This window comes from Eriocheir sinensis, chromosome 23 (assembly GCF_024679095.1).
Source record: "Eriocheir sinensis breed Jianghai 21 chromosome 23, ASM2467909v1, whole genome shotgun sequence".
In the NCBI taxonomy this organism is placed as follows: Eukaryota; Metazoa; Arthropoda; class Malacostraca; order Decapoda; family Varunidae; genus Eriocheir; species Eriocheir sinensis.
The window spans coordinates 1,638,271-1,659,858 of record NC_066531.1 but is presented as its reverse complement, the minus strand read 5'-3'; the positions used below and the strand labels follow the sequence as shown (position 1 = coordinate 1,659,858).

General features: G+C 43.3%; 3 protein-coding genes across 5 annotated transcripts in view; 2 read left to right on the top strand and 1 right to left on the bottom strand.

Annotated features, from left to right (window-relative positions):
* The window catches only part of LOC127002333 (DNA damage-inducible transcript 4-like protein), a 31,228-nt gene extending 29,239 nt beyond the window's left edge, over positions 1–1,989 (bottom strand). For all 3 annotated transcript variants that reach the window (XR_007755955.1, XR_007755954.1, XM_050868153.1), the window contains exon 1: positions 1,722–1,989. Coding sequence is in view for 1 of the 3 variants with exons in the window: in XM_050868153.1 (XP_050724110.1) it covers positions 1,722–1,782 (61 nt within the window). In the remaining 2 variants the exon portion in view is untranslated. The remainder of the gene's footprint in view (positions 1–1,721) is intronic.
* Positions 1,990–7,588: 5,599 nt separating this feature from the next.
* On the top strand, positions 7,589–20,146 carry LOC127002332 (cell cycle checkpoint control protein RAD9A-like; the record flags this gene model as incomplete). Its single annotated transcript, XM_050868152.1, is given in 7 exon segments — positions 7,589–7,744; positions 9,634–9,836; positions 15,736–15,804; positions 16,017–16,162; positions 17,580–17,744; positions 19,375–19,531; positions 19,975–20,146. Coding segments are annotated over 6 exon segments (743 nt in total), but the record flags the coding sequence as incomplete, so codon positions are not given.
* Positions 20,147–20,752: 606 nt separating this feature from the next.
* The window catches only part of LOC127002546 (T-box transcription factor TBX6-like), a 39,723-nt gene continuing 38,887 nt past the window's right edge, over positions 20,753–21,588 (top strand). Inside the window, exon 1 of the mRNA XM_050868628.1 lies at positions 20,753–20,811. Within this exon, the coding sequence (XP_050724585.1) occupies positions 20,753–20,811 (59 nt within the window). The remainder of the gene's footprint in view (positions 20,812–21,588) is intronic.

The following is a 21,588-nucleotide window of genomic DNA, read 5'->3' as shown; positions in this document are numbered from 1 at the left end:
GGGGCGTAACATTCGTGGTCATACCCGGAGAGAACAGAAGGGAAGGAATTATAGGAGAAGGGAAACAGTTGGAAAGTTTTTTAGTCGGCGCAACATCTGTAAGAGAGACAGAAGGGGAAGGAATTATAGGAGAAGGGAACAGACCCCAGGAGACGGGACACAACCCCCGATTAATACCTGGTACACTGCTGGGTGGACAGGGGCGTAGGGTATCGGAAAAGCCGCCCAAATTTTTCAACTCCGCCCGGGAATCGAACCCGGGCTAACCACTGCACCATGAGGTGGTAGTGTGACCCTTCTTCTGTACCATGAACCCAAGAAACACATATTTGACAAGGCTTTCGTAGGAGCTGTAGGGCTTTCCAGGGGTAGTTTTATGACCCTGGTGGTAGTTTGACCCTTCCTCTGTACCATGAACCTAAGAAACACATATTTGACAAGGCTTTCGTAGGAGCTGTAGGGCTTTCCAGGGGTAGTTTTATGACCCTACTGGTAGTTTGACCCTTCTTCTGTACCATGAACCTAAGAAACACATATTTGACAAGGCTTTCGTAGGAGCTGTAGGCCTTTCCAGGGGTAGTTTTATGACCCTGGTGGTAGTTTGACCCTTCCTCTGTACTGTGAGCCTAGAAACACATATTTGACAAGGCTTTCGTAGGAGCTGTAGGCCTTTCCAGGGGTAGTTTTATGACCCTGGTGGTAGGAGCTGTAGGCCTTTCCAGGGGTAGTTTTATGACCCTGCTGGTAGTTTGACCCTTCCTCTGTACCGTGAACCTTAAAAAACACTCATGAAAGCCCAATTGACCCTCTCTTTGACCTTTAGAAATAGTTGATATGAGAAGCGATGGGGTTTTAAAATACAGCTCTGAGTCCCCCGTTACAGCGAAGAGATTGATTGATTGTTTATTGTTACAAGTAAACGATAAAGATATATATAACAAGTACAGGAAACATTACACATTAAGAGGAAGTTGTATAATTATTAATAATGTGATAATAATAATAATAATAATAATAATAATAATAATAATAATAAACAACTAGAAACTGATTACAATAACAATGAGGAAATTCTATAGGCCTACAGCCCCAGACCAGTATACAGACCCTAGACCACTATACAGACCCCAGACCACTATAGAGACCACGGACCACTAAACAGACCCCAGACCACTATACAGACCCCAGACCACTATACAGACCCCAGACCACTATAGACCACGAACAACTAAACAGACCCCAGACCACTGTAGACCCCAGACCACTAAACAGACCCCAGACAGCTATAGACCCCAGACCACTAGACAGACACCAGACCACTGTAGACCCCAGACCACTAGACAGACCCCAGACCACTATACAGACCCCAGACAGCTATAGACCCCAGACCACTAGACAGACCCCAGACCACTATAGACCTCAGACCACTAAACAGACCCCAGACCAATATAGAGACCCTAGACCACTATTCAGACCCCAGACCACTATAGACCACGGACTACCACACAGACCCCAGACCACCATATAGACCCCAGACCACTATACAGACCCCAGACCACTATTCAGACCCCAGACCACCATATAGACCCCAGACCACTAAACAGCCCCCAGACCACTAGACAGACCACGAACCACCATTCAGACCCCAGACCACCATTCAGACCCCAGACCACCATTCAGACCCCAGACCACTATTCAGACCCCAGACCACAATTACCTACCTTCTTCTTGGATTGACGCGAGGGAGAAGGAGGAGGTCGAGTCTTGTAGCACAGGAGGCATCTTGGTCAAAGGCTTGGAGGAAAGAATATCACTTGTCAAGGTCTAAAAAGGTCAGTGAATGGCTGGAGGACTTATTCAATTCCTTCCTTCGATAATTAAAACTGGATGTGTCCGTGTATTAATTAAAGGTCACGAAGCCAGGTAGCACGATAGTCACGCTCTTCCTTGCTATACCTTGCAGTGTCAGCGACTTACTGAAGCTCCCGCGCAGCATCGGCTTGCTTATATAGTGCCCCAGCGTCAACGTTGCCAGATTGTCGTATTCAGCTGCTCATATTTCCCGACTTCCTACCCCCAAATCCGTCTTCTGGGCTCCAATAACGGAACTCATTTATAGTTATCGTTAAAAGAGTTAGATCCTGATGCTTCTTGGCGATAGTTACGCGTCAGAAAACGGTCAATACTATGCTCTGGGTTCGGCAATCTGGCAACGTTGCCCAGCGTTACCGGAGTGTCGTACGCAACGGTGCCAGATTGTCGTTCTCAGCTTCTCATTCTTCCCGATTTCAGGCTAAAAAATGTCCCACCCACAAAATTAACGACACCTATTTGTATTTATTGCTAGAAGTGTTAATTATAGCGGGTTTTGTGCAGTCATTATGCGTTAGATATGGGAAAATTTAGTTCGGTGAATACGATATCGTGGAATCCCTGATAGTACTTATATAGATAGCTGCGCGGGGCCTCAGTGCACACCTCCGTCACAATGGCCTTGAGCGATACAGTGCTGCGATAGTATATTCTCTCTCTCTCTCTCTCTCTCTCTCTCTCTCTCTCTCTCTCTCTCTCTCTCTCTCGGCGGTAACAACGATCAATTATATTATATTGTTAACCCTTAATTATCAATATTTTTCTTCTGTGCGATGGTTAAGGGTTTAGGAGCAGAGAGCAGCGGGCTTTTTTTTATAGTTTCTTTTTTTCTGTGCCCTTGTGGTGTTTCCTTTGCTGTAAAAGAAAAAAAAAGAGAAATATATATATACAATTTGGCAAGTACGACAATTTCTGGTACTATCGCCCTTATGTACAGGGAGTATAGCATATATATACCTACCTAGTACATTCTGGGCCGTCGTCTGGGCCTTGTTTAAACGCCCTTGGCTCACACAACAAATCTTTAAGAAGGCCAAGATGATTAGTCGGGTTGACAACACCTGTTTCTGCCAATACCAAGATGGCGGACTCGACTTCACGTTTCCCCACAGAGCGTCGCCTCCTCTAATCCAACCTCTATGGCGGATATCCCTTTACGGGCCTTAATTAACACCTTCGAAATGTGTTTACATACAAAGTTTCCTGGTGTGGGAGGTCCTGAGAAACACTATAGGGAAGCATTTGAGATTAAAATGATGTTTTTTTATGAGAGAGAGAGAGAGAGAGAGAGAGAGAGAGAGAGAGAGAGAGAGAGAGAGAGAGAGAGAGAGAGAGAGAGAGAGAGAGAGTCACACACACACACACACACACACACACACAGTAGAGTGAAGATGCTGGTCCTCTTGCAAGTACTTATATACATGAAAGGCTGAGTGGTCAGACACTTGCATAAGGGTTTGGACAGTATAGGGATGCGGGCGCGGTGTCATGGTTGAGTCAGGGTGACCCGCGTTCAAGACCCGCCATGGCCGCTATAGGCAAACTAACTATTGATGCTGGTTAACTCTTGCATGCTAACCTGGAGAGTATAGGGATGAAAGAGTTGTCAAGATGCTGGTTAACTCTTGCGTAAGGGGTTTGGACAGTATAGGGATGAAAGAGTGAAGATGCTGGTTAACTCTTGCATAAGGGTTTTGGACAGTATAGGGATGAAAGAGTGAAGATGCTGGTTAACTCTTGCATAAGGGGTTTGGACAGTATAGGGATGAAAGAGTGAAGATGCTGGTTAACTCTTGCATAAGGGGTTTGGACAGTATAGGGATGAAAGAGTGAAGATGCTGGTTAACTCTTGCATAAGGGGTTTGGACAGTATAGGGATGAAAGAGTGAAGATGCTGGTTAACTCTTGCATAAGGGGTTTGGACAGTATAGGGATGAAAGAGTGAAGATGCTGGTTAACTCTTGCATAAGGGGTTTGGACAGTATAGGGATGAAAGAGTGAAGATGCTGGTTAACTCTTGCATAATAATAATAATAATAATAATAATAATAATAATAATAATAATAATAATAATAATAATAGTAATAGTAATAACACGAACGCTTTCAAAAGGAGGGTATCAGGGCACCTCTCCTCCCGAAACTGACCTCTATTTCGCCCACTCTATTCAGGAGCAGTATATAGAGGGCTTTTTTTTTTAATTATTGTTTTTTTTTAAGCCTTTACTCTTTCGCCTCTGCCGTAAAAAAAAAATATATATATATATACGACCAGACCGTGAATGGATTTTGACCGTGTCCCCACAGTGAGAATCGGGCTTTTAAACCAAGTGTCTGCCAACCGCCCGCACTGCCCCAGTCCACACCCACCTCACCCCCGCCCCGCCAGGCAAGCGTTTTCAGCAGAGAACCGCGCCCCGCCCCGCCCCGCCCCGCCATGTCCTGCAAACGTTTTCAGCAGAGAACCCACCCCCGCCCCGCCCCGCCCCGCCATGTCCTGCAAACGTTTTCAGCAGAGAACCGCGCCCCGCCCCGCCCCGCCATGTCCTGCAAACGTTTTCAGCAGAGAACTCACACCCGCCCCGCCCCGCCCCGTCTCGCAAACGTTTTCAGCAGAGACCTCACACCCGCCCAGCCCCGCCCCGCCATTTCCAGCAAACGTTTTCAGCAGAGAACCCACACCCGCCCAGCCCCGCCCCGCCATGTCCTGCAAACGTTTTCAGCTAAGAACCCACACTCGCCCCGGCCCGCCATGTCCCGCAAACGTTTTCAGCTAAGAACCCACCCCCGCCCCGCCCCCCCGCCATGTCCTGCAAACGTTTTCAGCTAAGAACTCACACCCGCCCAGCCCCGCCATGTCCCGCAAACGTTTTCAGCAGAGAACCGCGCCCCGCCCCGCCCCGCCATGTCCTGCAAACGTTTTCAGCTAAGAACCCACACCCGCCCCGCCCCGCCCCGCCATTTCCAGCAAACGTTTTCAGCAGAGAACCGCGCCCGCCCTGCCCCGTATAATTTCAGCAGACCCCCGCTCCCCCTAAAAAAAAGCCTAAGTAAGCTACATATCCCCATTCCTCCCCCCCCAAAAAAGCCTATAACTAGCTATATATAGGCCTAACTTAACACATACTAATACAGCGTTTAATTACACAAAATCTTGACGTCATTCCTTAGTGGCTAACATCATATCCTTCCTTCCTTCCTGTTTTAAGTAACGCCACGGGAGGGTTGCCAAATTATCGTACTCAGAACATCGCATTTATCAGTTCCAGGGCATAAAACTTTCCTACCCACACAGATAACGAGATTCCAGTTAAAGTTCTCGTTGAAAGCACTACTTATTGGCGTTTGTTTGCGATGGCTGTGACTCAGAGCCGGAAAATACGATGTGCTGAGTGCCTGAGTACGATAATTTGGTAACCCTGCGCCACGGGAACCCCCAAGGACTTAATTGTTGTACCTCATAAAGCAAGATTAAATTACTCAACTTCCGTGGCGGGTATAGCTGAACAGAGGGGTTGTACTAGGCGGGGTTCCCACTGTTCCGTTAATGACGTTAAAATGACGTCAGCGAAACAGTGGGGGCAGGTAAGTGTTTATAGTGGCGCCATCTATGTAGCTAAGTAAGTTTCATATTTTCATGTTATGTAGAATGTAACTTGAGTTCACCTCTGGACGGGCTCTGTCGTATTTTAAAGCATTTCGACCCACAAGTTCACATATTTGACAAGGCTTTCGTAGGAGCTGTAGGGCTTTCCAGGGGTAGTTTTATGACCCTGGTGGTAGTTTGACCCTTCCTCTGTACTGTGAGCCTAGAAACACATATTTGACAAGGCTTTCGTAGGAGCTGTAGGGCTTTCCAGGGGTAGTTTTATGACCCTGGTGGTAGTTTGACCCTTCTTCTGTACCGTGAACCTAGAAACACCTATTTGACAAAGCTTTCGTAGGAGGTGTGGGCATTTCCAGGATTAGTTTTATGACCCTGGTGGTAGTTTGACCCTTCCTCTGTACCGTGAACCTAGAAACACATATTTGACAAGGCTTTCGTAGGAGGTGTGGGCATTTCCAGGATTAGTTTTATGACCCTGGTGGTAGTTTGACCCTTCCTCTGTACCGTGAACCTAGAAACACCTATTTGACAAAGCTTTCGTAGGAGTTGTGGGCATTTCCAGTAGTTTTATGACCCTGGTGGTAGTCTGACCCTTCTTCTGTACCGTGAACCTAGAAACACATATTTGACAAGGCTTTCGTAGGAGTTGAGACAGGAGGAGACAGACAGACAGAGAGAGAGAGAGAGAGAGAGAGAGAGAGAGAGAGAGAGAGAGAGAGAGAGAGAGAGAGAGAGAGAGAGAGAGGTAATCCTATAAATCCTGCTATATACTTTCCATACTTCGGGGTGTTGACTGGACCCCGAGGCAAGTAAAATCCATATAAAATCAGGTCATTAATTTATTGAAAAACTTAAAACTGGTCACTTGCATGTTTAAAACCTCCTCTGGAATTTCAACTTCTATTTTAGTTGAAAACGTATCTTTGAAATTCTGAAAAATATGTCTTCCAAAATTTTCTCATTTATTTAGTAACATTTAAAAAACATGTATATAACAGGAATCCAGGGGCCCCGAAGCATCCTCTCGCTAGGAACTTTCAGTGGAGGGATGAGGCAATCCACCTTGAAGACTCCTACCATATTGTATATTTTAAGTTTCATGGTGATCTCTCTCTCTCTCTCTCTCTCTCTCTCTCTCTCTCGACGACACACCGTACTGAACTGAACTCTCTCTCTCTCTCTCTCTCTGTCTGTCTGTATGTTTGTCTGTCTGTCTGTCTGTCTCTGTCTGTCTGCCTCTCTCTCTCTCTCTCTCTCTCTCTCTCTCTCTCTCTCTCTCTCTCTCTCTCTCTCTCTCTCTCTCTCTCTCTGTCTGTCTGTCTGTCTGTCTGTCTGTCTGTCTGTCTCTCTCTCTCTCTCTCTCTCTCTCTCTCTCTCTCTCTCTCTCTCTCTCTCTCTCTCTCTCTCTCTCTCTCTCTCTCTCAATCGGCCTCTTATTACTGGCAACTGGGGACATTTCTTTCCACTATAGGAGACCAACATTGAAGGGAAATACAAGAAGGCCTCTCCGTAGTCTACCATGACGAAGCTACGGTAGGTATCATATATATGCCATGGTCGAAGGTTAATTAGGCCAGCAAATGAGAGAATTATAGAAGCCATGAAGAGATTTATGGAAAAGATGTGATGTGGAAGAAATAGGGAATAGGATGATTTGTAATGGATATTGCTTGTTTTGTTTTATTTTTGTGTCGATGTGAAGGTCAGACTCTCCAACGTTGCCAGATTGTCTAACTCAGCCTCTTGCATTTACCGACTTCCGAGCCAAAAACTGTCTCGTGGACCCCAATAAGGAGATTCACTTATAATTATCGTTAAAATAGTTCATTCCTGATGTTCCTTGGCAATAGTTAGGCGTCAGAAACCGGGAAATACTATGCTCTGAGTACGACAATCTGGCAATGGCGCTTGATCTTGATGTCACAGATAGCTCGGGATTTCTCCCCAGCCAGGCCTTTGTATCGGCCGCTCCAGCGAAAATAAAACAAAACATGCGGGAAGTCTATGTTCTCCTCGGGGAAAAATATCATTCCCTACATACTGCACGCCACATGCCCTCCAAGAACTCTTTTACCGCCTCAATCACTCGTCCACTCGTCCCTCCACTCAGCCTCACCAACGGGTTATGTACAGCAAGAGCAAGAGCAAGAATGTAAACAAACGCCCCGCGCCCCGTCAAGAAGCCTCAAGGCGACCCTCACTGCTGCCAAGGTGCCCCACAGCCTAACCAGCCCCATAAAACACCCAAGAAGAAGCCAGAAATAAAGTAAGGAGTCTAAAAGAGGGCGTTGGGTTTGCGCAAGGCAGCTCCTGTGAACCCAACATCCCCGTCCATGAATATATATGCCGTTGATGTTTCAGGCCCAGCGCTCCACATGGCCGCCGCTAACATCATAACAGCGATATTAACACATAAATGTCTCCTCAATTCTCCACATCACCAGAAAAACATGAACACACGTCAGAAAATGTTTACGCAAGGCAGCTCCTGTGAACCCAACCCCGCCCTGTCCATAAATATATATACCGTTGATGTTTCAGGCCCAGCGCTCCACATGGCCGCCGCTAACATCATAACAGCGATATTAACACCTAAAGTTCTCCTCAATTCTCCACATCACCAGAAAAACATTAATCACATCAGAAAATCGTGGTTTGGGTGAAACGGTTAATTGTCCAAGCTGGTCGTTCTCAATCCTCATATTTCTTAAGTCATAGGATTTAGGGAATAAGTGAGTCCAGCGCTTTCTTGAAGATTCTCAGACTGTTACTGTTTCTACTGGGTAACTCACTATAGGGTAATACCTTATAAGAAGTCCACCTCCCCCTCCGCCACTCCAGCCCCCCCCCTATCCTTCATTTAGGGATTTTTCTAGGGTAATTTTGGAAGCCCATTTATTTCAGTGGTTTTGGCTTCCTCCCCAAAACCCCGGTTCCCCACAGTTCCCCAGGCTTGTCTTGGGGGGTAGGGGGGCTGGGGTAGGAGGCGGACTTCTTATAAAATATTACTGATTATAGAGCCGCAGGGGACTCTCCTCAAATGCTCTCTATATATTTTTGAATGCGACTGTTGTGTTGGCACTCACCACATGACTACCCAGCCTGTTCCACGCATCTACCGCTCTGTTCGTAATCCAATTCTTGCATCTTCTTGTTGAATCTGAATTTATCCAATTTAAACCCATTACGGGATGTCCTAGTACCCGGTGTTGTGTACCTGGCTGACCCCCCCCCCCCCCCCCTATGATTACCAACAAAAGGCGGATCACTATGACAAGGGGGCTTCGTGGTGCAGTGGTTAGCACACTCGGCTCACAACCGAGAGAGCCCGGGTGGCGTGGAAAAATTTAGGCGGCTTTTCCGATACCCTACGCCCCTGTCCACCCAGCGGTGTACCAGGTATTAATCGGGGGTTGTGTCCCGTCTCCTGGGGTCTGTTCCCTTCTATAGTTCCTCCCCCTTCTGTCTCTCTCCGGAATATGACCACAGATGTTGCGCCGACTAAACCAAACTCTCCAACTGTTCCCTTCTCCTATAATTCCTTCCCCTTGTCTCTCTCCGGCATATGACCACAGATGTTGCGCCGACTAAACCAAACTTTCCAACTGTTCCCTTCTCCTATAATTCCTTCCCCTTCTGTCTCTCTCCGGCTATGACCACAGATGTTGCCCACTAAACCAAACTTTCCAACTGTTCCCTTCTCCTATAATTCCTTCCCCTTCTGTCTCTCTCCGGCATATGACCACAGATGTTGCGCCCACTAAACCAAACTTTCCAACTGTTCCCTTCTCCTATAATTCCTTCCCCTTCTGTCTCTCTCCGGCATATGACCACAGATGTTGCGCCGACTAAACCAAACTTTCCAACTGTTCCCTTCTCCTATAATTCCTTCCCCTTCTGTCTCTCTCCGGCATATGACCACAGATGTTGCGCCGACTAAACCAAACTTTCCAACTGTTCCCTTCTCCTATAATTCCTTCCCCTTCTGTCTCTCTCCGGCATATGACCACAGATGTTACGCCCACTAAACCAAACTTTCCAACTGTTCCCTTCTCCTATAATTCCTTCCCCTTCTGTCTCTCTCCGGCATATGACCACAGATGTTGCGCCGACTAAACCAAACTTTCCAACTTTTACCAAGCTCAATGTTCACAGGCCAACCCTTAGAAGACCTGGCGGGCAGCGACTCCCTCACCCCCAACACTGCCTTCCACGCCCTCAAGTGTACCCATGCACAGTGAGCCACGACCAACCTGCACTGTCGGGGCATTAGAGGCTGTGACTAATGGCCTAACCAGCGTCCAAGTCACTGAAGAAGTCAAGTATGAAGTGTGTCATTGGAAGCACAAATGTGAAGGGTAGGTTAACTATTTGAGCAGGTGGTAGCTTTTGAGAATTACCCTGGGTGGAGAGTTACTCTATGCGCCCTACCCTACCCTTCCCTTCCCTTCCCTTCCCTTCCCTTCCCTTCCCTTCCCTTCCCTTCCCTTCCCTTCCCTTCCCTTCCTTTCCCTTCCTTTCCCTTCCCTTCCCTTCCCTTCCGTTCCCTTCCCTTCCCTTCCCTTCCCTTCCCTTCCCTTCCCTACCCTTCCCTTCCCTTCCTTTCCTCCTCATACCTAACAAGCTTATAATGTGGTGTCTTGCTGTAAGATTTTGCGTTTTTGAGACCATAAGTTTGTGTTTATAACAGTAATTCAACCATAAGAAAAACATACATTTTTACTAGATTAATGTTCCGACGGACTTGAGCAGGGGGCATGGGGTACCTTCTCCTCCCCACACACACACACACACACACACACACACACACACACACACACACTCTCACACACAGACAGACACACATATACACACACACACAACAGGTACAAAGATACACACACACACACACACACACACATACACACTCATACACAGACAGACACACATATACACACACACACAACAGGTACACACACACACACACACACACACACACACACACACTAACCGTTACGCAGCATGCTCACATGAATTTAAATATGGCGCGTACGATATATTTCAAATTTTTTAAAACAAACATATTAAAAAAAACATCGCAAGCGGAGGAAAAAACGCAAGATTTTCAACTTACGCAACAAGACTTACACAAAAAACATAAGATTTTCAACTTACGCAACAAGACTTACACAAAAAACATAAGATTTTCAACTTACGCAACAAGACTTACTCAAAAAACATTAGATTTTCAACTTACGCAACAAGACTTACACAAAAAACGTAAGATTTTCAACTTACGCAACAAGACTTACACAAAAAACATGAGATTTTCAACTTACGGCATAAGACTTACACAAAAAACGCAAGATTTTCAACTTACGCAACAAGACTTACACAAATAACATAAGATTTTCAACTTACGCAACAAGACTTACTCAAAAAACATAAGATTTTCAACTTACGCAACAAGACTTACTCAAAAAACGCAAGATTTTCAACTTACGCAACAAGACTTACTCAAAAAACATAAGATTTTCAACTTACGCCACAAGACTTACACAAATAACATAAGATTTTCAACTTCTTAACAAGACTTACACAAAAACGTAAGATTTTCAACTTACGCAACAAGACTTACACAAAAACGTAAGATTTTCAACTTACGCAACAAGACTTACTCAAAAAACGCAAGATTTTCAACTTACGCAACAAGACTTACTCAAAAAACATAAGATTTTCAACTTACGCCACAAGACTTACACAAATAACATAAGATTTTCAACTTACGCAACAAGACTTACACAAAAAACGTAAGATTTTCAACTTACGCAACAAGACTTACACAAAAAACGTAAGATTTTCAACTTACGCAACAAGACTTACTCAAAAAACATTAGATTTTCAACTTACGCAACAAGACTTACACAAATAACATAAGATTTTCAACTTACGGCATAAGACTTACACAAAAAACATTAGATTTTCAACTTACGCAACAAGACTTACTCAAAAAACATTAGATTTTCAACTTACGGCATAAGACTTACACAAAATACATAAGATTTTCAACTTACGCAACAAGACTTACACAAAATACATTAGATTTTCAACTTACGCAACAAGACTTACACAAAAAACATTAGATTTTCAACTTACGCAACAAGACTTACACAAAAAACGCAAGATTTTCAACTTACAGCATAAGACTTACACAAAAAACGCAAGATTTTCAACTTACGCAACAAGACTTACACAAAAGACATAAGATTTTCAACTTACGCAACAAGACTTACACAAAAAACATTAGATTTTCAACTTACGCAACAAGACTTACACAAAAAACATAAGATTTTCAACTTACGCAACAAGACGTACCCAAAAAACATAAGATTTTCAACTTACGCAACAAGACTTACACACAAATAACATAAGATTTTCAACTTACGAACAAGACTTACACAAAAACATAAGATTTTCAACTTCATAACAAGACTTACACAAAATACATAAGATTTTCAACTTACGCAACAAGACTTACACAAAAAACATAAGATTTTCAACTTACGCAACAAGACTTACACAAAAAACATTAGACTTTCAACTTACGCAACAAGACTTACACAAAAGACATTAGACTTTCAACTTACGCAACAAGACTTACACAAAAAACATAAGATTTTCAACTTACGCAACAAGACTTACACAAAAAACATTAGATTTTCAACTTACGCAACAAGACTTACACAAAAAACATAAGATTTTCAACTTACGCAACAAGACTTACACAAAAAACATAAGATTTTCAACTTACGCAACAAGACTTACGCAAAATACATAAGATTTTCAACTTACGGCATAAGACTTACACAAAAGACATAAGATTTTCAACTTACACAACAAGACTTACACAAAAAACATAAGATTTTCAACTTACGCAACAAGACTTACACAAAAAACGTAAGATTTTCAACTTACGCAACAAGACTTACACAAATAACATAAGATTTTCAACTTACGCAACAAGACTTACACAAATAACATAAGATTTTCAACTTACGCAACAAGACTTACTCAAAAAACATTAGATTTTCAACTTACGCAACAAGACTTACACAAAAAACATTAGATTTTCAACTTACGCAACAAGACTTACACAAAAAACATAAGATTTTCAACTTACGCAACAAGACTTACACAAAAAACATTAGATTTTCAACTTACGCAACAAGACTTACACAAAAAACATTAGATTTTCAACTTACGCAACAAGACTTACGCAAAAAACATAAGATTTTCAACTTACGCAACAAGACTTACACAAATAACATTAGATTTTCAACTTACGCAACAAGACTTACACAAATAACATAAGATTTTCAACTTACGCCACAAGACTTACACAAAAAACATTAGATTTTCAACTTACGCAACAAGACTTACACAAAAAACATGAGATTTTCAATTTACGCAACAAGACTTACACAAAAAACATGAGATTTTCAACTTACGCAACAAGACTTACACAAAAAACATGAGATTTTCAACTTACGCAACAAGACTTACACAAAAAACATGAGATTTTCAACTTACGCAACAAGACTTACACAAAAAACATAAGATTTTCAACTTACGCAACAAGACTTACACAAAAAACATTAGATTTTCAACTTACGCAACAAGACTTACACAACAAACATAAGATTTTCAACTTACGCCACAAGACTTACACAAAAAACATTAGATTTTCAACTTACGCAACAAGACTTACACAAAAAACGTAAGATTTTCAACTTACGGCATAAGACTTACACAAAAAACATTAGATTTTCAACTTACGCAACAAGACTTACTCAAAAAACATAAGATTTTCAACTTACGGCACAAGACTTACACAAAAGACATAAGATTTTCAACTTACGCAACAAGACTTACACAAAAAACATAAGATTTTCAACTTACGCAACAAGACTTACACAAAAAACATAAGATTTTCAACTTACGCAACAAGACTTACACAAAAAACATAAGATTTTCAACTTACGCAACAAGACTTACTCAAAAAACATTAGATTTTCAACTTACGCAACAAGACTTACACAAAAAACATAAGATTTTCAACTTACGGCATAAGACTTACTCAAAAAACGTAAGATTTTCAACTTACGCAACAAGACTTACACAAAAAACATTAGATTTTCAACTTACGCAACAAGACTTACGCAAAAAACATATGATTTTCAACTTACGCAACAAGACTTACACAAATAACATAAGATTTTCAACTTACGCAACAAGACTTACACAAAATACATCAGATTTTCAACTTACGGCATAAGACTTACACAAAAAACGCAAGATTTTCAACTTACGCAACAAGACTTACTCAAAAAACATAAGATTTTCAACTTACGCAACAAGACTTACACAAAAAACATAAGATTTTCAACTTACGCAACAAGACTTACGCAAAAAACATTAGATTTTCAACTTACGGCATAAGACTTACACAAAAAACGCAAGATTTTCAACTTACGCAACAAGACTTACACAAATAACATAAGATTTTCAACTTACGGCATAAGACTTACTCAAAAAACATAAGATTTTCAACTTACGCAACAAGACTTACGCAAAAGACATAAGATTTTCAACTTACGCAACAAGACTTACTCAAAAAACATAAGATTTTCAACTTACGCAACAAGACTTACACAACAAACATAAGATTTTCAACTTACGCAACAAGACTTACACAAAAAACATAAGATTTTCAACTTACGGCATAAGACTTACACAAAAAACATAAGATTTTCAACTTACGCAACAAGACTTACTCAAAAAACATAAGATTTTCAACTTACGCAACAAGACTTACTCAAAAAAACATTAGATTTTCAACTTACGCAACAAGACTTACACAAAAAACGTAAGCTTTTCAACTTACGCAACAAGACTTACTCAAAAAACATTAGATTTTCAACTTACGCAACAAGACTTACAAAAAAAACATAAGATTTTCAACTTACGCAACAAGACTTACACAAAAGCATAGGCGGATCCAGGGGGGGGGCCACGGGGCCATGGCCCCCCCCAAACGCTCTGAGAGTATGTTTTGGCCCCCCCCAAAGAAATTCGTTACAGATACTGTCAGCCTCCCTCAATCATATACATATCATGTAGAACTCGATAGTCGATACTGCATCGCTCTACTACATAAAACAAAATCCAATTCTATGGCCTCAATGCACAAGCGAATCGGAATTAAGCGCTGAGAAGGAAGGCCTCTTCGGCCAATCAGCGATTAGGGAAAATACCAAGGTTGAGCTTCAGCAAGGACTTCTAAATATAGAATTTACTCAGGGCGTGCGCTGTCGATGAACAGTTGGCCCCCCCCAAAACTCAAGGCTGGATCCGCCCTTGCACAAAAGACATAAGATTTTCAACTTACGCCACAAGACTTACACAAATAACATTAGATTTTCAACTTATGGCATAAGACTTACACAAATAACATTAGATTTTCAACTTACGCAACAAGACTTACACAAAAAACAACACTGGAGAGCAGAAGAGAGAGAGGGGACCTAATAGCATTGTACAGGATGCAAGAGGGATTGGAGAAATTGGACAGGGAAGACCCAGCGGAACGTGACGGAAGTGTGACAAGAGGCAATGGTAAGAGATTGAAGAAGAGCAACTGTAGGAGAGACCTCTAGAAATACAGTTTTCCATACATAACAACATGGAGCGGACTTGACGAGCAGACTGTGTGTACAAAAACGATTCATGAATTTAAAGACAAACTGGATGATAAGCGTTATGGAGACGGGACAGCACAAGCCTAGTACGACTCTTTGCCTGTATTTCACAACTAGGCAAACACACACACACACACACACACACACATACAGAAACATAACAACATGGAGCGGACTTGACGAGGAGATTGTGTGTGCAAAAACGATTCATGAATTTAAAGACAAACTGGATTCCTTTTTAGACGGGACAGCACAAGCCTAGTACGACCCTTTGCCTGTATTTCACAACTAGGTAAACACACACACATTTAGTTGACATTTAGCTTCACTGAGCAGTCTATTTCCGAGACACTGAGCAAACATTTCTGGGTAAACTATGATGCTTCTTCACAACACACATGGACAGGGGGAGGCAGTTTCTGAATGGTTAATGTGACGACAAGCAGGGAGCGACGTAATTACATATAAACAATGGCATTTGAGTCTGACTTCCGTAACTTGTATGTTGTTTTTGTTACAGATTTTGGGAGAGCTGTTCACTCCTTGGCAAAGATTGGAGATGAACTGTACATTGAACCGGGCCAGTCAGGTGAGTGTGTGTGACCCGGACGCATTTCAGTCACAAAATACTGATCAAGGATAAGTAATAGTTTCATATTGTGTACAGCGCTTGTGTAGAAGTTGACCTCCATCACCATCATTGTAGCAGCCACTTTTTGCTCCATTCCTGTAGCTTGGCGATGTCTTCTTGTAGGAAATCCGCAGTCAAGGGTTTAAAAGACATCTATTTCTGCCCCTCAGGAGTCTCTTGCCGCACGATCAGCTCATCGAGGTCTGCGTACTTCTCCTACAACTTTGAGAGCGCCTTCTTCACTCACTACGATGGTGGCTTGGGGGGGCAGACAGCGGCGGAAGAGGACACACTCAGATGCAAGGTAGCCATGAAGGTGCGTGGTGGTGCCTGGTATCAGCTCATGACCTTGGTGACATGTGTACAGAATGAGTCAGTGTTATTGCAAGTATGGAGTATGCATCTCATGTGTCGGGGGCCTCCACTCACGCAGCTCTTCTGGACAGAGTGGAGTATAAGGTCAGTATTTTGAGAGACCTTCGCTCCTAATATCAGCTATTTCTTAAGGTCAAAGAGTGGGTCAGTTGGGTTCTAATGAGTGTTTCTTCAGGTTCAGGGTACAGAGGAAGGGTCACACTACCACCAGGGTCATTAAACTACCCCTGGAAATGCCCACAGCTCCTGCGAAAGCCTTGTCAAATATGTGTTTCTTTAGGTTCATGGTACAGAGGAAGAGTCAAACTACCACCAGGGTCATAAAACTACCCCTGGAAATGCCCACAACTCCTATGAAAGCCTTGTCAAATATGTGTTTCTAGGTTCATGGTACAGAGGAAGGGTCAAACTACCACCAGGGTCATAAAACTACCCCTGGAAATGCCCACAACTCCTATGAAAGCCTTGTCAAATATGTGTTTCTAGGTTCACGGTACAGAGGAAGGGTCACACTACCACCAGGGTCATAAAACTACCCCTGGAAATGCCCACAACTCCTGTGAAAGCCTTGTCAAATGTGTGTTTCTTTAGGTTCACAGTACAGAGGAAGGGTCACACTACCACCAGGGTCATAAAACTACCCCTGGAAATGCCCACAACTCCTATGAAAGCCTTGTCAAATATGTGTTTCATTAGGTTCATGGTACAGAGGAAGGGTCACACTACCACCAGGGTCATAAAACTACCCCTGGAAATGCCCACAACTCCTATGAAAGCCTTGTCAAATATGTGTTTCTTTAGGTTCATGGTACAGAGGAAGGGTCAGACTACCACCAGGGTCATAAAACTACCCCTGGAAATGCCCACAACTCCTACGAAAGCCTTGTCAAATTGCTACACGGTAAAGCCACAAATTTGGCCCGTCGCTGCTACACGGTAAAGCCACAAATTTGGCCCATCACTGCTACACGGTAAAGCCACAAATTTGGCCCGTCACTGCTACACGGTAAAGCCACAAATTTGGCCCGTCGCTGCTACACGGTAAAGCCACAAATTTGGCCCGTCGCTGCTACACGGTAAAGCCACAAATTTGGCCCGTCACTGCTACACGGTAAAGCCACAAATTTGGCCCATTGCTGCTACACGGTAAAGCCACAAATTTGGCCCGTTGCTGCTACATGGTAAAGCCACAAATTTGGCCCATTGCTGCTACATGGTAAAGCCACAAATTTGGCCCATTGCTGCTACATGGTAAAGCCACAAATTTAGCCCGTCGCTGCTACACGGTTAAGTACGCAATAAGAGAGAGGAGCCGTGTTTTCTGCCTTGTGGGTAATGAATGTTTGTTTTCATTTCAGGCGGTGTTGAACATATTTAAAGGAATCCACAGCCTTGAAAGAACAGTCCAGCGATGCAAATTGGTCCTCAAGTGGGATGAAGCCAAGCTGATCATTCAACTCTCCTGTCACTATGGGATTGTCAAGACACACAACATAGCCTTCATTGAGTGTGACGCCTTGCAGGTAAGTATTTTGTTCTGTGTTTATGTCTGAATGTTTTAATGTTTTGTCACTATGGGATTGTCAAGACACACAACTTAGCCTTCATTGAGTGTGACGCCTTGCAGGTAAGTATTTTGTTCTGTGTTTATGTCTGAATGTTTTATACTTCTGTCACTATGGGATTGTCAAGACACACAACTTAGCCTTCATTGAGTGTGACGCCTTGCAGGTAAGTATTTTGTTCTGTGTTTATGTCTGGATGTTTTAATATTTTGTCACTATGGGATTGTCAAGACACACAACTTAGCCTTCATTGAGTGTGACGCCTTGCAGGTAAGTATTTTGTTCTGTGTTTATGTCTGAATGTTTTATACTTCTGTCACTATGGGATTGTCAAGACACACAACTTAGCCTTCATTGAGTGTGACGCCTTGCAGGTAAGTATTTTGTTCTGTGTTTATGTCTGAATGTTTTAATGTTTTGTCACTGTGGGATTGTCAAGACACACAACTTAGCCTTCATTGAGTGTGACGCCTTGCAGGTAAGTATTTTGTTCTGTGTTTATGTCTGAATGTTTTATACTTCTGTCACTATGGGATTGTCAAGACACACAACTTAGCCTTCATTGAGTGTGACGCCTTGCAGGTAAGTATTTTGTTCTGTGTTTATGTCTGAATGTTTTATACTTCTGTCACTATGGGATTGTCAAGACACACAACTTAGCCTTCATTGAGTGTGACGCCTTGCAGGTAAGTATTTTGTTCTGTGTTTATGTCTGAATGTTTTATACTTCTGTCACTATGGGATTGTCAAGACACACAACTTAGCCTTCATTGAGTGTGACGCCTTGCAGGTAAGTATTTTGTTCTGTGTTTATGTCTGAATGTTTTATACTTCTGTCACTATGGGATTGTCAAGACACACAACTTAGCCTTCATTGAGTGTGACGCCTTGCAGGTAAGTATTTTGTTCTGTGTTTATGTCTGAATGTTTTATACTTCTGTCACTATGGGATTGTCAAGACACACAACTTAGCCTTCATTGAGTGTGACGCCTTGCAGGTAAGTATTTTGTTCTGTGTTTATGTCTGAATGTTTTATACTTCTGTCACTATGGGATTGTCAAGACACACAACTTAGCCTTCATTGAGTGTGACGCCTTGCAGGTAAGTATTTTGTTCTGTGTTTATGTCTGAATGTTTTAATATTTTGCAAGTTTTCAGTATTGGAGTGAAGCGATTTTTTTTATTTTTCCTTTACGTCGTGACCTATTGCCCTGGTAGGCTTCCTCCCGGTCGGGCCTGATGGTCGGCCCAGCCCGTTCTGGTGCAGGCAAGTGTTTATAGTGGCGCCATCTTGTGTTGGGTCATGCTGCCCCAAGGAACTCATCTTTAATCGTAGAATCTAGAGTCCGGGTTGATGGGAGGTCTTCAGGACAGCATGTGGGTAGTTTTAAGCCACTCGGCGGTGACTGAAAAATCCCAGGTGGTAGCGTGGGGATTCGAACCCACCCGCGTCGTCCATCATGCAGTGAATGTGGGCCCAGCACGCTACCACTCAGCCACCGCCTACCCATTTTATATCATAAGGATGTGTACTGACTGGCCATGATGTTAGATGACCCTAAAATTACCTCACAATGCTTCCCACAGGCCGTGTACAACAAGGAGTCTTGCCCTAACTCTGTGGTGAGCGAGCCGCGGGTTTTGCTCGATGCTCTGTCGAGCTTTCACCAACAGACTCTCGAGGAAATATCATTCTGCTTCACGTCACGGAATCTTGTACTGAAGACCCACATAGAAGAACCAGGTAAGGCTTGTGGATTGTTTACAGGGAATATGATGTCTGAACCCGGTAGCAGCGACGGGCCAAATTTGTGGCTTTACCGTGTAGCAGTGACGGGCTAAATTTGTGGCTTTACCGTGTAGCAGTGACGGGCAAAATTTGTGGCTTTACCGTGTAGCAGCGACGGGCCAAATTTGTGGCTTTACCGTGTAGCAGCGACGGGCCAAATTTGTGGCTTTACCGTGTAGCAGCGACGGGCCAAATTTGTGCCATGATATAAACCCCCAAAAATAGATGATACATAATCTGATCACAAATGCTTTGATATATATTATGAAATGGTTTGTGTGAGGGGTGATTTTTTCTCATTTTTCTCGCTTGGAGGGACCATTAAGAAACATGACCCTCGCTGCTACTGGGTTAAGCTTGCAGAGGATCTTTGAATGAGCTGTTCCCATTGTTTTCAGATCCCAGCAAAGTTGTCCACACCCTTGTAACACTAACCTTTGGAGAATTTGAGGCTTACAACATCAAGAACAACTGTGAACTGACCGTCTGCCTCAAGGAAATTAGAGCTCTCCTGACATTCCTCGGATCTGTTGGCCTCTCCACCAAAGCTTACTTCTCTGACCCTGGAAGGTTAGTGGTATTTGCGTTGTATGGAGTGTGGATCTCACGTGTGGGGGGCCTCCACTCACACAGCTCTTCTGGACAGAGTGGAGTCTTAGGCACCATAAATACTTGCCTGCGCCATAATGGGCTGGGGTCGAACACCATCCAGGCCCCTCAAGGAAGCCGTAGACTTAAAAAAAAAATAATTAAAAAAAAAATACTGGGCAGTGGGAAGCAAGAGTAGGGGAGGTATGTGGTTAGCAGGCAGGCAAATGTTTATAGTGGTGCCATCTTCTCCTGGCTCATACTGCCCCCCCGGAACTCCTTCTCGATTTCCGCTAGAGTCCGGGTTGATGGGCGGTCTTTAGGACAGCATGTGGGTAGTTTTAAGCCACTCGGCGGTGACTGAAAAATCCCAGGTGGTAGCGTGGGGATTCGAACCCACCCGCGTCGTCCGTCACGCGGTGAATGTGGGCCCGGCACCCTACCACTCAGCCACCGCCTACCCAAACTGGTCCAGATGTTCATGAAATCTAGATCTCATTATGCAAAGAATTGTCAGAATCTTTTATATTGATTATTTTCCTTTTAACTAAACAGAATATAACCATCTTGTCCTAAACAACATCAGCCATGAATCTTGATCTGGGGAAAAATAGGGAAATGCAATCCACCCAAGCACACTGCCTTGGGTGGACAGTGCAGGGAATTTATGGATGAAAATTTGAGAGTACGTTTTCTGGGTAAAGGAAACATGTGAACAGATCTAATCACATGGTAAGGGTGGCTGAGGGAGAGAGAGAGAGAGAGAGAGAGAGAGAGAGAGAGAGAGAGAGAGAGAGAGAGAGAGAGAGAGAGAGAGAGAGAGAGAGAGAGACAGACAGACAGAGAGACACAGACAGACAGAAAGAGACACAGACAGACAGACAGAGAGAGAGAGAGAGAGAGAGAGAGAGAGAGAGAGAGAGAGAGAGAGACACAGACAGACAGAGACAGACAGAGAGAGAGAGAGAGAGAGAGAGAGAGAGAGAGAGAGAGAGAGAGAGAGAGAGAGAGAGAGACACAGACAGACAGAAAGAGACACAGACAGACAGAGAGAGAGAGAGAGAGAGAGAGAGAGAGAGAGAGAGAGAGAGAGAGAGAGAGAGAGAGAGAGAGAGAGAGAGAGAGAGAGAGAGAGAGAGAGAGAGACACAGACAGACAGAGAGAGACACAGACAGACAGAAAGACACAGACAGACAGAGAGAGAGAGAGAGAGAGAGAGAGAGAGAGAGAGAGAGAGAGAGAGAGAGAGAGAGAGAGAGAGAGAGAGAGAGAGAGAGTGCATTAGCCTCCCTAAACACAGCACCTGATATTTTTTATTTATTTATTTATTTATTTTTACACCAAAGTAGACATAGAGGTCAATTTCCAGACTATTCCATAATTAGTTTTCCTTAAGTCTTTACGTTTCAGCCGTGACGATAACA